Source organism: Nanorana parkeri, unplaced genomic scaffold (genome assembly GCF_000935625.1).
Source record: "Nanorana parkeri isolate BGI_ZX_2015 unplaced genomic scaffold, ASM93562v1 scaffold1135, whole genome shotgun sequence".
NCBI lineage: Eukaryota > Metazoa > Chordata > Amphibia > Anura > Dicroglossidae > Nanorana > Nanorana parkeri.
In genome coordinates, this window is record NW_017307403.1 from 481098 (window position 1) to 503379 (window position 22282).

The 22282-nt window shown below is 43.0% G+C and overlaps 1 protein-coding gene across 1 annotated transcript in view; it reads right to left on the reverse strand.

Annotated features, from left to right (window-relative positions):
- Window positions 1-11134: 11134 nt before the first annotated feature.
- The window catches only part of MED26 (mediator complex subunit 26), a 37375-nt gene continuing 26227 nt past the window's right edge, over window positions 11135-22282 (reverse strand). The window contains exons 2-3 of the mRNA XM_018568088.1: window positions 15625-15699; window positions 11135-13910 (exon numbers count right to left, since the gene is read on the reverse strand). Of these exons, the coding sequence (XP_018423590.1) occupies window positions 12234-13910; window positions 15625-15699 (1752 nt within the window). The 3' untranslated portion in view covers window positions 11135-12233. The remainder of the gene's footprint in view (window positions 13911-15624; window positions 15700-22282) is intronic.

The following is a 22282-nucleotide window of genomic DNA, read 5'->3' on the forward strand; positions in this document are numbered from 1 at the left end:
CACCCCACTCAGCATCCTGAGCTGTCTCCTCCCCACTTGGCCTCCTGAAACTTTCTCTCCTCCTCGCTGGACGCCAGTCTCTGTCTCCTCGGATCACTGCTGCTTTTGCCGACACGGGCGGGGGGAGAGCAGCGGGGATCGGACGGGACACAGACCGGCGCCCAGCAGGGATGAGAGAACTTAGGAATGCACAGAATTTTCGGCTGCATTTTAGAGCGTTATCGTACTTTTAGCATTTTTGCCCAAAGTACCATCTTCAGCCGAAATGTTTTTGCGGCTGAAATTTCGGTGCACCCTAGTAATCATATCTCCCACTGACCCCACCCAAAAATGGAGCATTATTTTTCTGACTGACACCAACAATGAGCCATTTTTCCTTCCACTGGTACAAACGATGGGGCACTATTCCTCCTCCCAATGGCCACAGAGACTTGGTAATTTTTTAGTCTCTCACTGACCACGAAGCCTGGGGCATTTTTTACTCCCATTCACCCTGGGACATTTTCTACCACACATTGGAAACAGGCTGGCCCGCCCTAAAGCCTAAAGGACAGTGAACTGATGCTCTGTTTAGAAAGTCTGAGTACACACTACTATAGATTAAGCAGTACATATCAGACCAGGCATTGCTTAGTTAAATAAAACTCAGAGCTCATGTAGACTGGAATTGCCGACAAACATTGCTTATTGCATTTGATTGTAGCACTACCTAAATTAATGTGTTTGAAAGCTGAACACAGGACAGGCTATAAGGCAAAGGGTCTCAATAAAGCCAGCTGTAGCCAAAAAATGCAAAGCCAGTCAAAGGAAGTCTGAGTGAGAAACTAGTCGGTGGGCGGAGCATACGTACATCACAACTTGCAGAGCAGTATGATTCAGCTGAGTGTTTTATCAAGTGCAATATATCTTTTTACTAATAAATGTTTTATTAAAATACTGCACAATGGAGAACACTTTTCTATCTCCCTGAGCTATCGGTGACCAATTCTAATAAGAGGAAAGCAGGAAGCCGCAAGAATGCTATATCACTACATAGGATCATAGAGGATCTGATAGAGGCAATTTGGGAAAATTCTTAATCGGCAAACTGGACGGATACACCACGGAGGAAAGATAGGAGAAATTAAGCAATCTTTGGTCAGGCCGTAAAAAGGTGACCACAAACAGCTGGTGAGTGCACATTTCAGACGTTTTATATCACAAGATCAAGATGAAGAGCAAGGAAATTGCCATCTAATACTGACTACTAGGACATTTAGTTTTGCGTCACTTGATTCACGAAAGCAGGTCAAATGTTAGAGCATTATTGCAGTCAACCCTGCTACATTCATAAAGTTGAAACCTGATCAAGGAAGTGCCTCACCATGAATAATAGCCCATACCTCGAAAAAAAATGGCAAATGCACACCTAAATCTGTGGTCATGTGATAAGTCTTTTTGTTTTTTTCCCACTACAAAGTTGTGCGGTCCGTATTTGTGTGCACCATGAGGGGAGGTGAGCCCAGACTGCAGCAGTGTATTACTGGTCCACTGCTAGAAAAGGCACTGAGGAGGGTCACCTTACTGCAAATTCAGGCAACTAAATAAAGGATTAGGAAGGTCTCTCTTGACAAAGAAGGGATTGGAGCGAGGTGGTGGAAGGCGAGGAGTCTCCAATTTGGCTCAGAGATGGGCTTCATGTGATGTGGAGGGAAGAGGGTCCTATTCTTTCCTTCGATTGTCCGCAGCTCCTACAACAGTGTCGTAATGATATACATGTGTCATTCACTACAGAAGTATTGTGAATCCAGGGTGGCATGGTGACGCACCCCCAGAACAGCAACAGCAAGAACCAGTGAGTCTTCGGGTGCCCCCAAGGAGCTAAATATTGCAGCGGAATCTGCTGTATCTTAAGCACTGCCATTTATTTTGATTATACACCTATAATTGCACATGAACTTGCTTCCATTGCTTGCCACATACAAACAGAGATAACTTATTGTTTGCAAGTTTTGCCTGTGTGCTAATAGCTGGACTTCTGCTTTAGACAGTTAATTGGTTAATTTATAATAGTACCTCTTTGAGCGGTATTCTAAAGCTTTAAAAAACAAAATAAAAAAAAGCGTTGTGCTATCAAGTACAAATTTGGAGCTGTAACTGTGATATAAAATGTTTTGTATATATAGTCATGTGAAAAATTAAGTACACCCCATGGAAGTTTACTTCAACATGTTTAAACAGGCAAACTTTAGATTTTCTTTCAAACAGTGCCTACAGATAAAATTCTTAAGGTGATATACTTAAAGGAGAATTATGAGGCGAGTGATTTATGATTTTCACTCAGCCTCATAATCTGAGCCGACCTGTGACAATGAAACTGTCACAGGTCGGCACAGTAGATCGGGAAGTGAGCGAACACATACCATCGCTCGCTCACTGCTCAATCTATCCCTGCAGAGATTCCCCCCCTCCCCGATCCTCCGGCGCTGACTGGCGGAACAGACGGGGAGGGCACGGCTGGCTCTGCCTCTGGATAGGTAGAGCCAGCTGTCAAACCCGCAGCTGGGTGGATCTCGACAGCAATGTCGGGATCCGTTCCGGCTGTTGCATCTCAGTATCCCGCGATCTGTTGCTTTGGGTCACGGGAGGACGCTAGTTTGTGTTCTTACGTGACCCTTAGGAGAACTATGGGGAAAAGCAGTGACCCCATAGTTCTCCTTTAAACAAAATAAGGAAATGTCACCCTCTTAATCATTTATTCCACAAACATTTGAATAGATGAAATGGTGTACTGTGGAAAAGGTTCTCAGCATTACCATTGTTCCATGCAAAAATCCCACAGTTGGGATTTGGAGTTGGATTTACTAGTAAGCTGCAGATTATTATTGTTGTAAGATCTTTTTAGTTAAACCTCAGTTTTCAGAGGGATAGCCTCACATTCATGTCAAGCACACTTTGATATGATGCAGAAGCCCTAATTGAAATAATAACTAAGTTGCCCAGGCCCTAAACCAGCAAAGCAACCCCTCCTAACCGTAACATTTCCACCACCATGCTTCACAGTTGGCTTGGGGTTTTTCTCCCAAAATGCTGTCTTCACTTTGTGCCAAGTTTACTGTCGCCCTGGCTGTACCTCCTCTGCCATCTTTTTAGTACTAAAAATAATTTATTGTAAAAGAAGTGATAGAAAAGACTAAGCCGAGACTTGTCCGCCAGCTATACAGGGAGAGACTACAATAGTGGCTGATGGTTTGTGTCGTTTTGAATGATGGCAAGGAGCACTATCATTTCCAAAAACATAAACCTCCAACAGCATAAGCTGGCAGCTGTTACACTAGCTACTCTGACAACTGAACCCAGACCTGCCCACCAGCTATTCAGGAGAGACACCACTGTAGTATCCTCTGGCTTGTGTTTTTGTGAGTTATGGCACCCCTCAGCTGTCATTTACAACAAAGCAAGCCAACAGCTACTACTCCAGTTTCTCTCCTCTGAAAGAGCAGGCAGGTGGTAGGCACTAACTATCAAACCACGCTGCTTAGCAACCACTGCACAAATTTGAAGGAGGACAAGTGCTATGTGCATTGGGTCCCCTGGATGATTTAAAAGGATTTTTAAGTTCTTTTGGTACTTCTTTAAATAAGGTGCTACTTGCATATCACAAAAGGAGGTTTAAATAACTGCCCCACATCAAAAACAGCTTCTACTTTCATTTGAAGTGCTGGTAAAGCTTCTTCTGAAAGCTAGAAATCAACCTCCCACATGGTCTACCATTGCACCAGGAAAGTTTATTTCGCTTGGTGCTAAGAAAGTTCCATCCCAGGAATTACTCCGTGGGCTGCATAGTTTCCTCCAATTTGGCCTAGACCAGCATTTAGCTTTAAATACCATCAAAGGCCAAATTTCTGCCTTGGTGATGAGTTTCCAAAGGGTGCTTGACTCACTCTCCGATAAAGGCTTTTGTGCAGGGGTTGCGCATTTTGTCACCCTTGTACGCATCCAGTGTCTTTGTGGGACCTCAACTTAACATTTTCCTACTATCCTTATACCCAGCTTCTAAACATCCTAGAGATTTCGCTTCTCTGTTTGGGGCTATTTACCTTTCTGTTACTGCTAGGGTCTCCCTATTAGGCAGCCAGCTTATTCTATTTTTCTAGGATATGGTTAACCATCTATTAGGCATACGAGTTGAAGCATAAAAAGTGTTAGTGCTTCATGGGCCTTCCATCATCAGGTTTCAGTATCCCAAATGTGTAAAGGTGCCCATACACTGCACGATTCTCGTACGAGAATCGCGGGAAATCCCGCGATCGTAAGAGAATCGTGCAGTGTATGGAAGGCGTGCAACCGTTTCTACTGTACGGTCGCACGTCTTCCGTCGAACCAGCATGCTAGAAAACCCGCCGGGAATCTTACGATTCTCGGCGAGTTAGAGGCCTGCTGGTTCGACAACTGCCGAACGGGCCGGTGTGCGCACGCGCACACTGCCCGTTTGCAGTCATTGTAAGCCCGCCCCTCATTACAGTCATCGTAAGCCCGCTCCCCTCAGGGGGGCGGGCTTGCGATGATTAAGAGTACGATCTGCCTGTCCAAGATGGGCAGATCGTACGTTTTTTTAATCACTTTACAACCATCGCAAGACTAAGGTCTTGCGATGGTTGTAAAGTGTATGGCCACCTTCAGGCTACCACATGGTCCTGTAGTCACACTTCTACCCAGTGGATGTTTAGGCTTCTGTAGATGCAAGCTTCAGCCGCAAAATTCTCTCTCAGATGGCCCTCTTACTTGTGGGCCCCTTGTTATCATTCCCTATTGGGGTTGTGTTGTTTTCAGAAGCCTGTTAGCGGTGGTGTTGCCTGCCTCTCTTTTGAACATCCCAGCTGTTGAAGAACTAATGCCCTGTGGGCTGAGCTGTATGATCGAGAACAGAATTTTTATCTTACCTGTAAAATCCATTTCTTGTACATTACAAGACCCTCCCCTCTGATTTTCTGTGTCCTGCTTGCTACAAAACGGAGGTAGTCAGAGTGGGAAGGGTTATACAGGGCTGTCCTAACAAGCTTTGATGTGCCAGTGCCTAAATGACCTGGTAGATGCATAATGCATCTGTTGAAGCATTAACTCTGTTCCCTGCCATGTACTCCAAGAAACAGATTTTACAGGCAAGACAAAAATCCTGTTTTCCATTTTTGCAGCCAAAATTGGGATAACACCTACTTTTTATTTGTTATAGAAGACTTCCAATAATGTCACTTACCCTTTTGCATGCCTAAAAATCATACTTCGTTTTGCAGTGTATGAGGGGGTGTAATAATGTTTGACAAAAATAACCCTTTCTGTACTGTGATTGGCGATATCCATTATCAGTTAGAAACCAGATTCCTGTCTGTCCTAACAAAGGTTTAAAGTTCTCAAGGCTTTGGTGGGGAATTGTATGTTCATGCATCTCATCTCAGTCTGGCCCTGTTCCAAAATTGTTTAGAATAGCTTGCAGTCCTGTATAAACTTGCTTTAAAGAAATAACTAGTTATACTAGAAATAACTATAACTAAAAAGATAAATGTTTTTTGGGTTTAAAAATAAATAAATATTTTTTAGGATGCTTTGTGAATGGGAACACAGAGCAGTGGGGAGTGTTTCTCAGATGTGACTACATTATAGACCAAACACTTTAAAGCAGCTTTAATGGTACCATTGAACTTTCTGGCTTTTAACATTGTGCAGATTACAGAGTTGGAGAGGCCCCTGTCCCACAAGACCTGAGCTTGAACAACCATTAAGGCCAGCAACTGTGAAGCAGGATGGTAACTGGTTCTTGGGACAGAAGATGTGGTCAATCTGGAATAGCGGATTTTTAATGGCTCTTCCTCAAATACAGCCTCCACAACCAAAGGCTCAAAAGGCCACTAAGGTTGCAAGCAGTTTAGATAATTATGCAGGGGAAGCCATGGAGGTGTGCTTCCGTGCTTACAGTCTGCAATATTGCAATTCAAAACTGCATTGAAATCCACCTAAGCTAAACCCAAGGCAGGGGCCACCATCCAACAGATCCAAGGAGAATTCTGAGTCATAAAAGGACTCGGGCAGTTCTAGGTTTTCAGTCAAGTCCCTGCCAAGAAACACTGCAGGCCAGGCTGGCAGTTAGTAGATTGTGAGCTGAAAAGACCTGATTCAGCAGGATTGCTTCTCTAGTGGCACAAAACTTAATTGCTCAGCATTATAACCATTTCTATGGAGATCGATGTATAAAAAGGGAATAATGGCACCCAATGGTTCTAATAAATATCACAGCTCATGATGCTCCGCCCACAAAGCCTACTTATAAAGGACTATTCAGAGACTGGGTCACACGAGAGCCCTGGAAAGCACTTTGCGGTTACCAGTACAAAGGTTTGGAAAGCCCCACAAGCACAGCCCAGGGTCTGAAGTTTAACTTCAGACAAGCACCACAAAACACCCAGTCCAGCAGGGTCCAGGTAGAGCCTCTAAAGTTGTTGCCGATACCCTGATCCAGATAGCTGCATAAGAAACTAGCTCAAGCTGCATAAGAAACTAGCTCAAGCAGCATGTAAGTCTTGCCTAAAGAAAAAATCTTGACTGTAAAAATGGCTAGTAAAAAAGTTTATGTTCCCGAATTCTATGTCCAAAAATGAGCACAAAAAAACTAAGCCTCTAGTACTTCGTAAAAGGTTTCCATAACCAAACACTTGCACAAACCTAAAAGGATTATGCACAATGCAAGTTATCAGCTAGAATTGGGTAAAGCATGCCACTATTGGACTTGGGAGTAGTGGATCGTTTTCATTTGAAGTGCTATATTATGATTCACTATCTAGCAGTCTAATATGGTTCTTTGGTCATCACCAAACACAGTTTTCTCTAACTTCCAGACTGCATAATGCTTACTGTAAAGTTTGATACAGAAATGGTTAAAAGGTCTGGAACTTTTTTTTCAGACAAATGACACTTCCAACACTGTTCTAGCAGGATTGTGTCCAAGTTCATAAAGCCAGGTCCAAAAATACATGGATTTTAATAGTATAATGTGAAGGTTCTCAAGTGGTCTGCACAGAGCCCTAAAGACTGGTTCACACCACAAACAGTGCGTTCCAGAGTAGTCAGGCTCTGGAACGCACTCCAGCCGACTCCCTGCGTTCAGGGGCAGTACATTGAAGTCAATGGCACCGCAGCCACACACCCCCCCAGCAGTGCGATTGCCCACACCAGAGCATGTGGCACATTAGTGCCTACGTTCCGGTCCAGTGGGATCTGCAAAATAGTGCTTGAGGCATTTTGCACTGAACCGGAATGCAGACACGCGTTTAGGTGCAGGCAGAGAGCATGCCTGCAGTGCCATTGACCTCAACGCACAGCCATGCCCCCTCCTGCCCCTGAACACAGGGAGTCGGTGTTTTAGCAAAGTTTGTGACTACATTGAAATTTTACCGGTGATGCGGTCACACGTTCCAACATAATCCTGCCCAGTTTGACAGCGGTGGAATGTGTGACCGCCCATTAGATCAAGCATTTCAACCCTTTGTGGGCTGTTCCAGGGCAGATTGGTTCTCCTGCACATTCGCTGTGAGCCAATCTTCATTACCTTATCTGCTTGGAACAGCTGGTCGGTCTCAAATGTCACTTCTATCACACTTTGCGAGTGCTGCAGGGGGGGCGATTCCAACGAGCAACGCAGATTTTTTATATATCTGGGGTGCTTACTGGAATCACCCCCTCTGTGGAACTCACCAGGTCCGATAGACGTAACATTTGAGACCGATCAGCTGTTCCAGGCAGATAAGGTAATGCAGATCGGTTCTCCTGGACATGCGCAGTGAGCTGATCTGCACTGGAACAGCCGACAAAGGGTTGGAAAGCTTGACCTAATGGGCAGTCACACATTCCACGGCTGTCAAACTGGGCGGGATTACGTTGCAATGTGTGACCGCGTCACCAGTCACACATTCCAACATAGTCACACACTTTGATAGAAGCTCGGCCAGAGTGCAATACAGTGCGTTCCCGAGCCTGACTGCTCTTGAACATACTGTTTGTGGCGTGTCTGTCAAACACTAGTGGGATGAATTGGAATGCTACTTGCTAGGCGGAGCTTTTGTCAATAAGTACATTAGTACCTGACCTCAATGATGCTCTGTTAGCTGAATGGGCACAGATTCCTAGAGGCACACTGAAAAACCCCTCTAAAAACCTTGATGGGGGGAGAATTATACTTACTGGATTCAGACCAATGGCATACCTGACGCACCTGTGTTTGGAAAGAAATTAAACACTTGAATAATCATGTACATCATCTATTTAGACAATTATTGGCCTCCCACAAAAGGGAATATGTGCTGTATTTAGCAACTAGGTCATTGCTTTATTAAAACAAGCAAAATTCAATCTGCTGGGTTTTTACAAAATATTTTTTTTTTTATAAACCAAAAATAATTTTACTGAATAAATTCCAATAGGTAAGAGTTAACATGACTAATACCATTTTTTTAGTCATAGTTTGGCAGGTCAGAGCATACATCTTGTAAAATTCAACAGTAGAAAAACAAATGGAAAGCAGATCAAAAATGGCCAAACACAATGCATAGGACAAAATTAAGAAAATTATACTTAAAAGTAGGGATGCACCAAAATGAAATTTTTAGACCGAAACTAAAATAGTAAAATTTGTGAGACTGAAACCGAAAATGACTTTTTCCATTTTAAACTACTGTTAGGAGTTTGGGAAAATATCAGGGGTCTAAACAGTCAGATTGCTCCACTCCCTCCTACCCATCACCAGAGCCAAGCTCTCCTCCTTGAACCTCCCTGCTAGGCCTCTCTCCTTCTCAGGACGGGCACCGGTAGCTGGATCGGCTCAGTGTCCCATCCGATCCCCACTGCCTCTGCCGACACAGGCAGGGGAGAGCAGCAGTGATCAGAGGGGACACAGACCAAAATCCTTGGTCTGTAATTAAGAAAAGGAAAAATCCTTTTCTTAATTACAGCCCTCCAGATGTGGTGTAACCACAAATCCTATCATGCATCTGCCTCTGGCTTTATAGTTGCACCACAACTGGAGAGCTAGTTTGCCTAACGCTGCTGTAGAACATCAAGTTGGTGACAAGACTCTGCACCAATCCCACTTGCTGACCTGTGTATTTTATGCTATCTGCTTCTGTAGGCAAAGGGAGAGGAGCTTGTGTCACTTAAGGGTTCCACCTCCAATGCAGACTCCAATCCATAGTTGTACCACAAGTCGCAAAAATGCTGACACCACTATAGCAGTATAGATTAAGAGTAAAATGTAGTGTCTGACATTTCTAGAGTGCAGGCTCCACAATATTGATAGTGACTGTCTCTTACCTTGAGAATTCTAAATAAGCACTCTCTGCAGTAGAACACTAAATACTTATTCCGGGGGGGGGGGGGGGTTCCTCCCTCCATGGCCTAGGCCACTGCTGTGTCCTGTAATGACATATGGGTCAGAGACAGGAACCACAGTACACGGCAGAGGATGCAGTCGATAACACTCCTGGAAGTTTTGAACGCTGAAGACTTTGGCAATAGCTCCAGCGCTGTAAAACAGGAGTTTTGACTCACTGTCCTCTTAAATCGCTCCAATGGGAGATACAAAAAACATGGCTTATAACCTACCCATACGCCATCCAAAATGAAAACGTTTTTACTTTAGATCCACTTTAATACCCGATAAACAAACCAAACAGGTTATGAAAGCTCATATTTTAATAAATTAGCCAATAAAGGGCATCTTGTCAACGCCAAACTTCCTGCACACAGTACAAGAATGAGTATGTAGCCAGTTTTATACTGCTAAGAGTAGCTTGGAATCTGCACAAAGCCCTTCACCAAAGAAACAGCTAAAAATGTAAGAAGTTGTTTATAAAAAATAATGTATAAATTATTTTTGGGTGTGCTGTATGAATGGGAACACAGACAATAGTTATTTTCTCCAATTTAACTGCAAAAGTGGAAATACTATTTAAGTGATCTGGTTCCTAATTCTACAATATCGAACTGCTAATAATTGTAGGGAAATGTACTGAGAGAAATACAGAAACTGCACTGCTGACTTCCTCATGAAAATTACCTTATATAAATGCAAGTTGCCTGGCCGTCATACTAGCTCTCTTACATAGTATGGGTTGCTGACCTGCCACAAGCCTTCAGCAAGTGAAGTTAGAAAATCTACTGTACTTATTGGTTTGGATCACTGAATTAAGAATACTAAATCTGGAGAACAAATATTTTTAGAAGGGAAGGTCCGCAGTGGCAGTCTGTATTTATGTCAGTAAAGGTTTCCTTTATTAGTAATCTTATCACACAAAACTCTGCAGAGAATTTTACTAATCTGTTTATATAATTAACAATGGTTGAAAGTGCTTAAACTGTTCTAGATCCATTTTTTAATGGAATACAATTTTCACTTTTATCATCTGGTTTAACATCGCCATTTTGTTTATCACATCCAGCCTCCTTGCATCCATATTATGTCTATATGCATAAGCTCCCGCAATGACTCCACATAATTGCTCTGGACTAGTATCCTGGTGGCGACAGCACTGTCCAATGTGCATCAACACAGCCGCTTGTAATCTCCATTGGAAGAACGTGACACTGGGTGACATAACAGATACACAGTTGGGAGACAGAGAGAGCATTGTCATCCAATAAGTGACAACGATGTTCATGGTAGAATAACCAGGTAGTATTCTGGACTATAAACAAAAGCTGCAGATATAAACAGATTGAAAATGACTTTTCAATTTACATTTCAATGCTCCTATATTTAAAAGGGATTGGGTAAACAAAATTTCTAAAACAAGACCATTTTGCATTGAAGTCATTTCAAAAGCCTGCTGCCCTCTGAATAAACAAACTACACAATTTGTATTTTTTTTTATTATGGTTTCCACATTTATATCACAATTTGTCCACCGATAGGACGAAAGTTAGCAAAGTTGCTCTCTTCTGCATATCAGAAATACAGAAGTCTTACTGTACATTCAACTAAGGCTTTGTTTTTTGATGGGTTTTTTTTTTTTTTGCAAAAAAAAAAATTAAAAAAAAAAAAAATCGCGTTTTTGATGGAGATCCCATAAGGCAGATTACATCTAAAAAGGAATGGTAGCAAGTAGTTAAGTTTTTTTATTTTTTTTCCCCAGCCAACTAACTGGCCTTATTGTGTGGTCGGCCTCTGGACAATTTAGAAGCTGGTAGCACCATCCGTCACCTTTACGTTTTGAAAACTAGGGTCATTTGAAGAATTTTTCTCACTGGGGGTAGAATGAACACAGTTCAATTCTAATGTAGAGATGCTGAAAACACTGAAATATGGTTAGAAATCACATGTATGCATTTATGTGTTGGGGCTTGAACAGGTTTCGAACGGTGGAAAGGTAGATTTTATACTGGGCTTATAAAAGGGAAACTAGCAGCAGCTTACAGATCTGAACTGTGTGATGGGAGATGTGTACAATAACTTTCCAAGGAAAAAAAAAAATGTTGGGGAGAAGGAATGATTTTTTAAGACTCTTCTCCTAGTCAACATAAAGGGACCAGCTGTGATGCTTGCAACTGAACACTTATACTTTGCGCCTCTTTAGACGCTTAACTGTCAAATTTTAAACTGAAATAAAAATCTGAAAAAAGGAAAGAAAACATTAATTCAAATAAATAATGCATACTCTGTTAAGGTAACTTACTCTCAACTTATTTAAATCCTCTTTCACATAAGATTTAGGTACCTGTCATATATATAAATTTTGTTTTTATTCCAGCCCTTTCTCAGGTACAGGAAAAATTCACCTTTTTGCAATCTTCGGGTAGGTTTGAACTTAACACTTCATTTTTTTTTTTCATATATTTTATTTTTATAGCTCACTTTGCTATAGGAGTTTCAAAACTCCAAGTGGAACCCCCCTTCCACACCGTTCCATTGCATTTCTTGACCCCCTTCTGCAATCCTTTGTCAAGTTATCTGGTAGCAGCATTTAGCACAAAAGAACGGGTGTGGCAGACAGAGGGGGGAGCGCCAGCAGTGGAAGAGAACTCCCAGGATGTAGTGAACACAAAGCTCCTCTTCCAGGCTCTCTACAACCCCAACCCTTCACATCCCCCAAAAAAGGGAACTCTCATTTTTTTCTCATTCAAATCTTCCAATTTGAGCAGTGGTCGCAGAGCGACCCATGGTTTGCAGTGAAAACCACAGATATGAGAAGAAAGCAGATTTGGACTGGTGCTCAGTCTAGGCAGACATAAGGCAAGACGTTTAATCTACCATCATCACCATGAGGGTCCAAGGAGATGCACTGCGTCCAATCATACCAGTTGCCCTGTGTATCGTGACAGCCATTGACACCAGGCCAATGATTATTATGAAATCTGTCTAAATCAACGCTAGTCACTTCCCTGTTTTTTCCAGGCAGCTCACTCGGTAGGGCAAGTGGCACTAAAACATTAGTCTTTCTAGCTTCCCGCTTACTGCATTCCTCCTGTTTTAAATATTCAGACATATAATAATGTGCACTCTGCGTCTGTACACCAGAGGAAGACAACAAGCTGCCCTGACGACTAAGATAGGACTGAATGATCTCATTTTGAGACAACTCCTTCCAGTCTGTCTGTTCAAAGGGACTTGGCAGGCCGAGTTTGGGGTCTTGTTTGTCCGTTTCAGTCCTGTGCTGTTCTGAAGGGGCTGAAATCTCAGCCTGGGATGGGTCTTTGTTAGTTAAAGGTTTTATTTGCCCAGTCATGAAATCAAATTTCAATTTGCGATCCTTTTTTACTCGTGTTTGTTTGCTATTTCCATCTGCTGAGTATCCTTCTTGATCTCCTCGACGAGATTTCTTTTTCTTCCGGCTGTCTGAACCAGAGGCTGCGTCATCGCTGTCCATTTTTGAGGGCTCTGGAGAATAGGTACTGCGAGGCGTGTGAGAATCTGTAATAGGCGGCCCACTTCGATGTCCATGTGGGGTGTGCTGTTGTGTTATCCTGGGTGACTGCTGGAGGGGGAGGTCAGTAGGGACTAGTTGCGCCACAGACCGATGAGGGGAAGAGACTGCAAAATCCCTCCTAGGAGACTCTAGTCTTTTTGCTATGGCAGGGGGTGTAGAAGGGTGCACAGGGGATTGGTAAGAGGGTGTATGTGCAGTGTCTACACCAGGCAGCCTTTGAGAGGGGCTGGGCACAGAACCCTTTGGTGCATATGTGGTGTGCTGCCTTGCCACTAATTCTGCCCTAGTGCCACGTGGGCTGTAGGAGGTACAACGTGGACTTCGTGGCTGATGAGAATGGGTTTCTTCTAACCCTACACTGTGCTGCTGTAGGACGGCCACTTTTAATAAAGAGGAAGTGCTTGGGTGTTTTACAAGTCCAGGGGAGTTGGTGTGAGGCCGGACAGCATTTACGGGAATTTTACCATGTTTATCATTTTCAGCAGTCTCCAACCTGTTAGTCTGTGAACTGCCATCAAGAGGACTAAGTAGGCTGTCCGGAGGACTAGTTCCAATCCCATTGGTGGGAAGGGGTGAAGAATTTTGGAACAACTCCTGATTCGGCTTACCTGCTTTGCAAGCAAGCCCTTGGGTACCATCTCTAAATTCCCCTTTCCTCTTTCGACTGGCCACCTTCTCAGCCTTAGGTGAATGTGCCTTCTGGATGTCATTCCTGCCCTTAAGGTCCTGAAGAGGTTTTCCACTCAGCAGTGCAGTTTGATTGGTCTCTCCCTTACAGTTGTGGGTACTACCACCATTGGCTGAACCTTGGGGGTTGGGAGTACCCCTGGCAGCCTGCTCATTCTGTTGTACTGGCTCTATCAGTTTTTGCCAGCTACGCAGCAGCTTCTTAGCACGTTTGGCGAGATCCTCGTTACTGGTCTTTTTCCGAACATCATTAATTAATTTTCCAAGTCGGGTTTCCTACAAGTTTAAAAAAATAAAAATATATAGACAAATGTTTTTTTCCTTTTTTGCTCCAAGCAGAATTTTGACTTTAGCATATGCATGAAAAGTGCAACTGTGCCCAGACTATGAATATTGAACTATTTACATATTCTTTTACACTCTAAAATCAAATTCTACCGATGCATCCCTCTATGTATGATGATTTATAATAACAGACATGTCAGGTGTAAAATGCTGTGACGTTGAAATACTTACACTTGCAGAGCATTCACTTCCTGCTCTGAAAGGGCAAAATGACTTCAGTTTGGCAAAGCAATGCACACTGGGATTGCCTTATCAGCAGAGCATTGCTAGGAAATCTCATGTGTAATCTCACCAGATCTCAGGGAAAGGCATTTTCCTTCCCTGCGATGATGTGCATGGTCACATGTCCCAGTCACATGTGCCAGAAATCCAGGAAATAAAGGGATAGCTAGTAATCTGCTCTTAGTAAACATGGCCACTGTCAGAAGGGGAAGAAAAGAGAAATAAGGTATGTAAAGAATACAAAGCCGGCAATTATCTAGAAGTATGTGTTTGTAGATTGTCATTACTAAACATTCCTGAAGGCATGTTTGTTGTGATTTCAGAGATATGGGTAAAGATCCGCTTTAAAAAGCAGTCAAAGTTTTAAAAACACCAACACTGGCCTCTTTAGCTGCTGGTGCTGTGAAGTAATTTCTCCCTCACAACAAAGACTTAAGTCAGGTTTAAGGGCCTGTTCACATGACGTCCGTTTTCTGTGCTGACCTGATCCGTACGCTCCTGCACTAAAAATGCATTCCAATGTATTCCTATGTGTTTTATGGGCTACAGTTCTCACGTGCGCAGTCCGTTCAGGTTACGACAAAAAAAATACTGCATGTCACATTTTGTACGGTCCGGAAACGCAAAACGCAGCAAAAACGCACTGCAGCTACCATACTGACAGCACCACTCCAGCAAAAATATTTTTTTAATTTTTTTTTACTGGAACGCATCAAAAACGCGGCAAAACACATAGCACCGCGTCTGCAGATCATGTGAACAGGGCCTCAGTCAGTTTCTGCTGTGCATTTACATTAGCAGGTTGGCAGTCTGCAAAGATTCTGCACTCAGAAAAAAAAAAAAGCTAAAAAGGTGCCCATACACCTTACGACCATCGCAAGACTTGTCTTGCGATGGTCGTATGCTTATTGAAAGCTTGTACGATCTGCCCACCTTGGACGGGCAGATCGTACTTGCGATCATTGAAAGCCCGCCCCGCTGAGGGGCGGGCTTCCGATGACCGCAATGCAGAACGGGAAGTGTGCGCGTGCGCACACCGGCCCGTTCCACAGCTATCGAACGAGCAGGCTAGAACCCCGCCGACAATCGTACGATTCTCGGCGGGTTTTCGAGCATGCTGGTTCGACAAAAGACGTGCGACCGTACAGTAGAAACGGTTGCACGTCTTCGTTCACACTGCTCGATTCTCGTACGATCACGGGATTTCCCACGATTCTCGTACGAGAATCAAGCAGTGTATGGGCACCTTAAAGACGTCTATGGCTCTGTTGTGACTTTTGGAAATTAATTCCTGCACAGTGCCTATAGCTAGATGTAAATGAGGGCCTTCTTTCCTTTGTTTTTTTAAAAATATCTATATACACACACATATTTTAGTGTGCATAGTCTGGGCACAGATTCAATTTAAAGATGTCATACACACCTCCAGTGCCTCTTTGGTAATTGGATACTTCTCCAAACTGGAGATTACTTCCAACACGGCCACCATGTTACGAATCTGAAGAGACAAAAAGGTAAAAGGAAATTAAACATTTTGATCACAGCTGGAACAAATTAAAAAATACATCAGGGCAAAGCAGCTAGGAAAAAAATCTGAATCAACAGCAATGGTAATTAACAAATCCTAAGAAAAAAAACCCTTCTGCCAAAAAACAAAACAAAAAAACATTCAAATTCTAGCAGTGTACACTTACCATTAGCTATATTTTACATTGTTAAAGAACTCAAGGGCATACGAGATCCTAACCCTTGCAATGGGACTACCCCAACACTACTAAGGTTGATCGCTCATTTTGTCTAGGGAGCTAAAACAAAATACTCACCCAAATCTCAGACACAGCTGACTGCTAGACTGATCCCTGTAGCCCCTCCACTATGGCAGTCTAAGGTCCTAGAAGTCATCATGTCCAATACAATATTGGATGTGGAGGATGCCGAGGGACATTCCATAGCTGGAGAGGAAGGGAGCGTGGCTACAATAACCAGTCCAGCAGCCAGCAGGGTCTGAGATTCAGGCGAGAATATCTGTTATTTTAGCTCCCTAGACAAAGCAAGCACTTAAAAGAACTCCAGAAATAACTATTCTTAAAAGAGAACTAACGAGACAAACTAGCGTCCTCCCGTGACCCAAAGCTCAGTATACCGCGAGCTGTAGCTCGCGGTATACTGAGAGCGCCGCAGCTGGGACAGATCGACAATACTGTCACCGACGTGTGACAGTTTCATTGTCACAGGTCGGCTAGAACTATGAGGATGAGTGATTTTCACTCACCTCATAGTTCTCCTTTAACCCTTGCAGTGGGGCTACCCGCACACTGCAAGTGTTAAGTGCTCATTTTCACCTAGGGACGTGAAAAAAAAATATTTAAGTCACCTGAACCTTGAAACCTTTTAATAAGACGTGTCCCTGCTACCTCACTACCCCTCCACTCCATTGGTTAAAGGTCCTGTAAGTCATCATGTCCTATACAATGTATAGGTTGAGGAACGGGGAGGAACATTCCATTGCTGGAGCAGAGGAGACGGGTAGCTGTGAGGTTGCGGTGAGTATATTATTTTTGTCCATAGATGAAAATGAGCAGTTATCCCTTGCAATGCAGGGGTAGACCAACTACAATAGTTAAGAATAATTATGCCAAGAGTTTGTTAAGCTTTTAATAGTGAAAACCTTATCAAAACGAAGTTAAATCACTGTAATTAACTTATGCTTCTAAAATGTAAATGGGGCTAAACCGCTTTTCAAATGCAAACGTGTCATGAAGAAATGTTTATGTGCGCTCTGATGGAAGCTGTTATAATCCAAACACTAAACCACATACCATGAATATGTGGCTCAGGATTTAGAGAATGTAAAGCTGCCATCGTAATGGGTTTACACATAGGTGGTTTGCTTTGTGGTAAGTTCCCTATAACAATCTTTGAGAAGTTGGATTGTTTTTTTACGAATACATTGCACAATGCTATTACCAAGTGCATACCATTGGGAAACAAAAATAAAAGATCGAGAGCTAAGGTTGCATGGCTAAATAAAATGGCAAGACAACACAAAGAAAAGAAGCTGGCATTTATAAAATATAAGATGGAGGGGACTGCATTGGCATTCCAGAGCTACAAGAAATGCAATCGGAGTTGTAACCATGAAATCATGGCAGGTAAAATAGATTACGAAAAACATATCGCCACAGTGTGTAAGAGCCCGAAAAAATTCTACCAATATATAAACAGTAAAAAAGGTAAGAAAATTGCAGGTGGGCCCAATAAAAGATGAAACCGAGAGATTAATCACAAACGACCGGGAGAGAGCTGAGGTAATAAATTCATTTTCTGCTCAGTATACACTCAAGAAAAATGGAGATAAGAATGCGAGTAGCTTAGTGCTTAAGATACCGCAGTGGTTGACAGTAGCCAGGGTTCAACAAAGACTGGAAAAACTTAATACAAATAAATCATTGGGGCCAGATAACCTGCACCCTAGGGTTATGGGTAAGAGCCCAGCCAGGTTATAGCGAGACCATTATTCCTAATTTTCAAGGACTCCAAGTGACTGGTGTAAGGCAACAGTACTACCAATATTCAAAAAAGGTTCAAGATGCCAACCTGGGAACTACAGACCAGTCAGTCTAACATCAATAGTATACAAACTGTTTAGAGGGAATGATAAAGGACTATTTAGTGAATTTCATTTGTGACAATGGTATAAGTAGTGATAATCAGCATGAATTTAAGAAAGACCGTTCTTGTCAGACCAACCTACTAACATTCTACGAAGAGGTGAGTAGAGATCTGGATGGAGGGAGGCCGGTGGATATGGTATACCCGGACTTTGCCAAAGCTTTTGACACAGTACCACATAAACGCTTAATACACAAGCTGAGATCTATGGGCATAGATGGAATGGTGTGCACATGGATAGAGAGCTGGCTACAGGAACGTGTCCAGAGAGTATTGATAAATAGCTCTTTTTCAGATTGGTTTAAGGTTGAGAGTGGCGTCCCCCAGGGTTCAGTGCTAGGCCCCATACTGTTTAACCTGTTTAATAATGATATTGGGGAAGGTGTTAATAGCCATGTTTCTGCGTTTGCTGATGCTCAAATGGGGAGGGTAATAGACACGGACTTAGACACTGTAACATTGCAGGAGGACCCGGATGAAATAGTGTCTGACAACTACATGACAGATGGTGTTTAATGGTGAGAGATGGCAAGTAATGCATTTTGGGGTTAAAAACAGGCAAGCGGAATACACATTAATGGGAACTCCACTAGGGAAGTCAGAAATGGAAAAAGATTGGGGGTCATAGTAGACAGCAGATTGAATAGCTTGCAATGCCAGGTTGCAGCAAACAAAGCTAGCAGAGTACTGTCTTGTATTAAAATTGGAATGTACTGTAGAGACAAGGCAATACATTTGCCACTTTATATATCACTGGTTCGGCCTCATCTTGAGTATGCGGTTCAATTTTGGTCACCAGTCCACAGAAAGGATGTCCTTGAGCTGGAGAGTGTCAAGAGAAGGGCAACTAAGCTAATTACAAGGGACTGGAGGACCAAAGCTATGAGACAAGGTTGCAAAATTTAAACTTATTCACGTTAGAAGTGAGATTAAGGGGTGACATGATTTTGATGTACAAAATGTTTAGTAGTGATGGCAACATCAGCAATAAACTTTTTACTATACACTCCCTAAAAAATATTAGAAGCCACCACCTAAAATTGGTAGAGAAAAGATTTATCTAGGGGTTTAGATTTATTTATAGGAGGACTACAAGATTTATAGAGGACTACAAAAACCCAGGAATAGTACATTATACAGTGCAATGCAGAATACCACCAGCTATAATATACTATTGCTGGGATATGTTGTATTCCTCTATAGCTGGGTGGTATTCTGCATTGCGCTGTATAATGTACTATTGCTGGGATTTGTAGTCCTCTATAGTCAGTGCCGTTCTGCATTCATTGCTGTATACTTTTACAGTTTCCATTTCACTATATTGCACACCACACTTTTCTCTTTTTTACTTCCACCGCTCCAAGCTTGCTCCTGTGATGGACTACAATCTCAATACAAAACTAGTAGTCCCATCACTGGAGCCATTTTGTAAAATGTATTTTATTTTTTATCCAATTAATCGAACTTAATAAATCGGCTAACTTAATCGATTTTGAAAATAATCGTTAGCTGCAAATAATCACTCAGCCTCATAGTTCTAGCCGACCTCTAGATAGGCAGAGCCAGCTGTCACTCACGAAGGTGTGTGGATCCAGACGATAATGGCAGAATCCGTCCCAGCTGCGGCGTCTCAGTATACTAAGCTTAGGGTAACGGGAGGACGCTAAATTTGTGTCCTCCCATGACCCTTAGGAGAACTATGGGGAAAACCTCTGACCCCATAGTTCTCCTTTAAGCTGGAGAAAAGGTAGCAGACAGCAGCCACTGGTCAGACTAAATGGAAATAGAGACACAGCCCTAAATCGGTTTGTTTCCATTCATGTTGTGATTACTCGGTGTATGGCTAACTGTAGAAAAAGAAAAAAAAGGTAATAATTGACCTTATAAAAAATTACTCAGAAAATGTCTGCCTAGAGTTCAGCTTAAACATTGGAAATCATTAGATGTGTTTTTTTTCTAAACCATTATACATACAGCAAAAAGATGCAGGTCCAATGTACAAAATTTTTCCTAAAAAATTATCTTTCACAAAGACTTCTACAAATTGGTCTCAGGGACCCCCTCCCTGAGGGGGGTCCCTGAGAGACAGAAGAAAAGGACAGAGAGACAGAAGAAAAAAGGAAAAAAGTTTTTTTGAACATTTGCTTTTCCAGATATTGCTATACAGAGGACATGCTAGCCAGAATGAAGAACATTTGTAATCCCTAAACCTTACTACTGGCCAGCATAATAAATTGCACAGTGCCTGGATACTGCACTGTGAAAGCAGCACTAGTGACACCCACTTTTATTGCTTCTCTGTCATCAGCAGCTTCAGTACGAGCAATGTGAAACTGAAATCTCGACTCAGCTTGAATGTCAGGAATAGAACACCTGGACAAGTGAATGTCCATCATTTGTCAGGCATCTGGGAAAATCCTTGCATGTATCCAACTAGGATGACACAGTAGGTATATATGCTTTACTAGGAGGAAAAATAGGATATTTGTCTAATCTGTGCAAGCTTTTTCATGGAGTACATTAAAATAGAACTCCAGGAAAATACCTGCTGTGGCAGCTTCCCCAGTGAGCATAGAGCGTCACTGGCACGCCATTCCTCCATTTCAGAAAATGGTCTGTGTTCTTTTCAATTTATACAAGATGTTTCATCATTGGATGTGGGTAGACTGTGACATTATACGGCCCACTTCTTTACCTTGCCTAATCCGAGAACACCTTATATGTACTGAAAACAAGATGTTTTTTGAATGGAGGCGGTACCAAGCAAGTGACTCTATGCTCACTGTAAGACTGGAAGTGCATTCAGCACCACTGAAGGATCAAAAGGACACAGCTTGTAGCAAGAACTACAAAATGAAAAATTTGAGCACCCTCTGCAGTCCTCCTGGAATTACATATGAATCATTACACTAGGGCTGCAGCTAACGATTATTTTCATAATCGGTTAGCCGATTATTACGTTCGATTAATTGACTAAATCGGATAAAAAATAAAAAAAGAAGGGCTCCGGTGATGGACTACTAGTTTCTATTGAGATTGTAGTCCATCACGGGAGCAAGCTTGGCGCGGTGACAAAAAAAAACACACGAAACATTACAAAGCTCCCGGCCGATCTCGACTTACCTTGAATGACGGTGTTGTCAGTGGGCAGCGGCGAGTCGGGAAGCTCACCGGGAGGAGAGGGCCAGACGCATGCCCTGAGCGTGGCGTAAGCGGGTGCACCAGCGTAGGCGCGAGCGGCTTCACTGACGTGGGCGTGGTGTAAGCGACGGACGTAAGCAGCGTGCGTGAGCGGCGAGCCGGAAATTTGAATTTTAGCCGACGAATCGACGATGCAAAACGTTGACAACGTTTTCCATCGTCGATTTTAATCGACTTAATCGAATAATTGTTGCAGCTCTACACTATATAATTTTGTGATCCGTCTGTCAGAAAAATATTTATTCAGGACGTTTTAGACAAATTGGCCGTGTACTTCAAAGGGAGCACGCCCCAAATTAACAGATAATAGCTAGATTAAAAAGATACTACCTCAAGGTGTGCAAAAACCTTAGGGGAGGGGCTTTTAAGAAATACTAGAAGGAGCCATCTGAATGAATTGTTAATCATGTTTTGAGGTAGAATCTTTTTAATCTAGCTAAATTGTTTAGTGATGCAAGGGTAAGGCACTGAAAGGTTGTTTGCTGTAAGGTTTATGTTGGCTATTCATGCCACCAGATGTCTATTCGGTTTATGGTAATAAGCAATAAACTAGGCAGGAGCAGTGAACATAGGAAATCATGCATCTGTGGCTTCTAACATGAGTATACTTTTACTCTCAGGCTATCCATTCAAAAATCAGGGTAAAAAAGAATACTTTTGAGTAAGTGTTCAATGTGGAATTTCTAAAACTGCAGTTTTACATCCCTTACAGCAGGGGTGCCCACAAGGTCGATCGCCATCTACCAGTCGATCGTGTAGCGATCACTGGTAGATCGCCATGTCCTCCCCTCCCGCCGCTTCTCTGGATCCCGCTGCTCTCCCCAGCGGGGATCCGAGAAGAAGTAGCGCGCGGGGGGGGGGGGGGGGCGGAGGACAGAGCCGCGTCACTAACTAATGCAGAGCGGTGAGGAGAGAGAGAGAGAGACGCTCGGCCAGGATCTGACAGCCGGCGCCTCTCTCTCCCCTCACAGCGGCTCCGCACCCCCACCCCCCCCGCGGCTCGTCGTATCCCCCGCTGTCTTTGCCCGGGAGAGCAGGGGGATCCAGAGAAGTTGCAGCCCCCCTGAGCGTGGACCAGCGGCAGAGGATCGGTACATGTCACTAGTATGTACCAATCCTCTGTGTAGGACAAACACTGGAGCGATCGGCTGATCACTCCAGTGTTTGTAAATAACTGGGGACACATAGTACTATGTGTCCCCAGTTAT